Here is a 5,242-nt window from a genome sequence, read left to right as displayed (position 1 = left end):
AACCGATAACAATTCACAACTAACATTTAATTGACATAAGCCAACCACATGCCATAATATTAGGTCCATCAACTGCCTATGAATCAATTTCCCCGATGGTACCTACTGGGATTTTAGGCGAGCGATGTAATGACTAATTCGTCTAATTAGATTTACAACAAAAATTTATTAGAAAATATTTCTTACTTTCGAGTCTAATGTTGATTTTGAAGTACACCAGTGGAAATAATTTCCATAAGGAAATATTTTGTACTGAAAGAATAAATTGGAGTTTAATCTTTCATGGTTGTACATTATTAAGAATACAATATGAATAGGATCTATCATGCTATCAATTTACACTGGGTCAATAATTAATATGGGTTATATTGTATTTTGTTTTGCGTACATATACAAAGGACGAAATATATAATGTAAACCTAGGATAACTTTATTCTATACCAGAGCCAGTAAATGAATAATAATTATTTATTAATGTTTGCTTAATTGACTTTGAGAAAGGAGTATGTTTTAAAATGGAGTCTGGTCCAAATTTCCACCACTAACAAGACCTATATAGTAAAATTATTGTCAACTAAATACTGAATCATTATAAAGGTGGCCATACACGGGACAATTATCGTAACGATTTATCTCCTTGATGTTAAAATCGAACGACAAATTGTACGAGTGTAGCAATATCGTAAACGATTTTACGTTCAAAAGATCGATTGGACGATTTTCTTGACGATCGATCGAAACGACATGTATGGGCACCTTTACCAGACTGCAATTGAAAATACCCTGTCAGTGAAAAGTTATGGCTGAATGAAAATTCGTGTTTTTTTACCATTTTGTATGAAAAATATTGTAGATGTAATAAAAATGTATTGAGTTTGGTGCAAATGTCCACAACCGATAACACTTACGTAATGATCTGCTCAATACGGATTCATTATAACTGGCCCGCAACCAAAAATATCCTGTTATAAGTAAAAAGTTATGACAGAATGAAAAAGTTTTCTACCATTTTATTCCATAAAATAGTAATATGATCCGTTGCACTTTTTAACTACTCAATCTATGTTATGTCATGTCGCTTGGCATTTCCTATTAGGTTTTCACTGAAATAGATCAATATCAATATTTTCACAAAAAAAAATTTTTTTCATATGCTCATAACTTTTTACTGACAGCTTATTTTTAATTTGTCTCATAATGAAAGTTACTCTATATTTAATGGATAATAAATCAATATAGGTCTTTTTAGTAGTGGGGACCACTATATTCCTTCTCCTTTATTAAAAATCATACTTCATAGTTTTAATTTAATTAACCATAATAATTGTTACTGATATTCAGATTGTTTCATCATGTAAATAATTTTCATGCTTGTGTGCAAAACTGTGAAGATGATACTTAAAATTAATGACGACATACTCTTACTAATTTGTCTCATAACAATGTTAAAATATAAACAATTACACATCAGAGTGGCTTCAGCGAAAACGATAATTTTGGTCTTGAGTTGTTTTTGCCTAAAATTTTCTTTTGTTCTTCTTTTATGCGTTTTTCCTGTTCTTTCTTTAACTTTTGCCTTTCTTCATCCATTTTTCTTTGTTCTTCTATCATTGCCAACCTTTCTTCGGCCTGAAATTGAGAAAGTAATAATAATGAATCATAAATCAATAGCTTAACATCATTGCAACATAAATTAATCTTGTCATTTTTCATTTCTTTTTATTTTGATAATAATAATTATGCAACCCAACAATCCCCAAGCGGCACCCGACTGTTGCATAACAATTGAAAACCTATTGTGTATGCGATTCCCACTATCAAGGTATAATATTTAACCCTTACAAGGCTACAACGGTGTTTTCACACCCGGGTCACGTCATCTTTTGGCTATAGTTTTTTTATGCGCGAACTGATCGCTTCGTGATTTTGTGTATTCTTCTAAAAGGTAAGTAGCCTCTGAATACGCAGGAAACACAGTGACTAGCACATGCAGATTTTGATATACGAAGGTGGACAGGGTGTTTTTACACCCGTTGTAGTCATAGTGGGGTATAAAAATTTGTCGAAAGTAAAATGTTTATTTAGATGCTTAGTTTTATTATAAACTCATTCTTTTAAAAAATCGTTTTTATGTTTCATTTAAGATCATAGGCTGTCTCAAAAACTACTTTGGATATCAATAAGCCTGATAAATTGGATCACAGGCAAAAGTCATTCACTAACGATCGTTCCCAATATTTGATCTATCTCTGGTTTTGCCCTACTAGAGATAGGAATAGCTCACATTAGACATTAGAGACATATATTTTATGTCAATTCAATGTAAGCTACGATTGGTTGTATGTCAGACCAGAGATAGATTGAATATTAGGAACGGCCGTTAGTGATGCATAAAGTACTGTCGCCAAAAAAGGCTGTCAAGCTGAACTTTCTAAGCTTATTTCGATTTTGTTTACGTTACTATGATATAAAATTCAAATTTTTTTTGCCTTGGATAATTTATTTAAGAATAAGAATAAAAATAAGACACATCACACAACACAATATTTACAAACAGACGCAAGAACAAGGACAAAGTATAATTAGATGAACATTATATTGTGTGATGCCAAAGATGGACCCAGCTCAGCATTAGCAGTAGCTTACGAATAATAAAAACTAAGGAATAGTAACTCCGTCAAAAACCATTCTCCACAATACTTGTCAAAAAAGTGTACCTTAGGTACACATTTCAATACATTTGCAATATTTAGGTGACCTTGAGCGGTACTAGGCTGACGTTACATGACATATCAAAAGGAAAAAACGGTAATAGTATGGGAGTTACGAATCCTTAGTTTTTATTATTCGTAGGCAGCAGCGCTATTTCGTGACATAGAAACTTTTTAGTAAGTATACAAATTTTATGGAAATTTCAATTACAAAAGAAGATATATTTTTTTATAAGTTCATAAATATTTTTGTGCGCCTTATTATTGTCTGCTCCATGATTATAAAAAATAATAAGACTTATCAATAAATTAAGACACTTGTATATAAACAATATAGTAGATTTTTCATACAGGTAGTAATATTTCCTCAGTCATGGTACAAGGTATTTTTATAATAAACGTGCTTTTGCCCGCGGCTTCGCTCGCGTTAAGAAGTATTATTATATACAAAGTTTCATCCCCTATTTTAACCCCTTGGGGTTGGAATTTATCAAAATCCTTTCTTAGCGGATGCCTACGTCATAACATCTACCTGCATGCCAAATTTCAGCCCGATTATGCATTTGTTAAAGGGTTAAATACCAAATAACATTTTAAGCCCATTTTTTAAATATTAAGATTTTAAATATGTTATTGTTTTCCAATTTTAAGAACCGGGTGTTTTTACACCCGTTGTAGTCATAATAGTACACAAAATCATTGTAGCCTCTAAGGGTTAACAGTTAATAAGAAAATCAATAAAAATATTTGAACGATATTCTTACCAATTTCCTTTGAGCCTCCTCAATCTTTCTATTGTTTTCGGCCATGATATCCTCCAGCTCTTTTCTCTTACGAGCCTCTTCCTCCTGTATAAAGAAGATAATTGTAAATAATTTGGTTAACAACTATTTATGAAAATTTACATAAATAAATCATAATTATATATTTTGTATTATACATTTATAAACAGTTTTTAACAAGGGAATAACATTTTTTACAAATAAATAAAATTTTTAGGATAGTATGCAATTAATACAATACTAGTTTAAACACAAAGTGCAATTTTGCCTCACACTTAAACATTAACTACATCCATAATAGAATATTATTCTCAAAAATATTTTGATCATGTCATTCTTCCTTGGTATTGGTGGTAAGATATAATCTTGGAGCCTACCTAGATAAAACAGAAATACTTGTATACAAAAAATAGATTCAAACAATACCTTCAGCTTTCACCGCTGGTCCCCAAGCTGCAACTCCTTTAATTCTTAGGCTTCGGAATCTTGATCAGTCGCCTGACCTGACTTATACACTACGTGACTGCCGAGGACAGTCAAGTGAACAGTTTTAAAATGCTTGCCGATTTACCCTTGCGGCATCACAAAGTGCTAATGCAATATGCCTCATAAGGTGCTTATATGACATGCAATATGTTATTCGAATGGAGGATGTAGTAAAGATTCTAAGTCTCTCGTATAATATTTTTACAAATTACAAAATTCAAGAAAAAATTTCTTGTATGCACTCGAACTACACCTGACCGGACCTTTAACAGATATGATCGAAATAATACTTTATTAGTCTTTTTAAGCATATTATGTTTATATCATAAACATTGAAGTATGTGTAAGCCACCGAGCGAACGGGCTCGGCTGTTGTGTGTGGGGGTCACATGTAAAAGCAAGAATAGCCCGTATTGCTTTTACACATGACTGAAGGTTCGGTATAATAATTACCTGTCTGGCTGCCTCTTCTTTCCGCTGTTGTTCCCTTTGCCTTTCCAACTCCTCCATCATCTCCTTCTCCATCTTTCGTTTAGCTTCTTCCACCCTCTTTGCTACTTCTTGTTCTATTTCATCTTTTCTTTTTTCCAATTCTTCCTCCACTCTTTTCTTTACCAATAATTCTATTCTTTTCGCTGCTTCCTCTTCAACTACCTGTAATTAGTTATGAGTATCATTATTATTATCATATTGTTTATGTTACTCTAATATTAAACTAGATGGTATTGAGGTAATAAAAAATAAACACAATTGCATGCTCATTTGCACCTTTTGTTCTGCTTCTCTGACACGTCTTTGCCTCTCCATCTCGGCCAAGCGATCCACTTCATCCATTTTATTACGACTTTTTGATTTCTTCCTATTATTTCTACTGCCATCGTATGATGCATCGCTACTTGTGCACGAAGACGCGGAGTGGGACCTTTTTCTGCGAAAAATACAATGTCAATTATGATACTTACAATCACGAATCGCCGCGCAATAATACAACTTAATTATTAAACTTACCTGGACTTCGAACTACGTTCTCTAGATTTCTCAACATGTTTCGAGCTTCTGCTTCTAGAAGAGGAACGATCCTTGGAGCGGCTCTTCTTCCTCGAATGTTTGCTACTTTTATGATGTCGCCGAGGAGTTTTACTCCGTGATCGCGATCTACCCATTATTAATGGAAGGCGTAACTAGATCACTAGTAATTAAGGATTGCAAAGTTAATAAGTTTCACAAAAAATCACACAGGATTTCAACCATATTTCAACCAAG

General features: G+C 32.7%; 1 protein-coding gene across 1 annotated transcript; it reads right to left on the bottom strand.

Annotated features, from left to right (window-relative positions):
* Window positions 1–1,152: 1,152 nt before the first annotated feature.
* On the bottom strand, window positions 1,153–5,242 carry LOC121728369 (UPF0430 protein CG31712). Its single transcript, XM_042116539.1, has 5 exons — window positions 4,988–5,242; window positions 4,748–4,907; window positions 4,433–4,633; window positions 3,476–3,559; window positions 1,153–1,629 (listed from the first exon to the last, which is right to left on the bottom strand). Exons 1-5 carry the CDS (start codon window positions 5,140–5,142, stop codon window positions 1,468–1,470), a joined length of 762 nt encoding a protein of 253 aa, XP_041972473.1. The 5' UTR covers window positions 5,143–5,242; the 3' UTR covers window positions 1,153–1,467.

This window comes from Aricia agestis, chromosome 1, assembly GCF_905147365.1.
Source record: "Aricia agestis chromosome 1, ilAriAges1.1, whole genome shotgun sequence".
NCBI classification, from domain to species: domain Eukaryota; kingdom Metazoa; phylum Arthropoda; class Insecta; order Lepidoptera; family Lycaenidae; genus Aricia; species Aricia agestis.
Note: the sequence above shows the minus strand (reverse complement) of the source record. Positions and strands in the feature narration are given on the sequence as shown.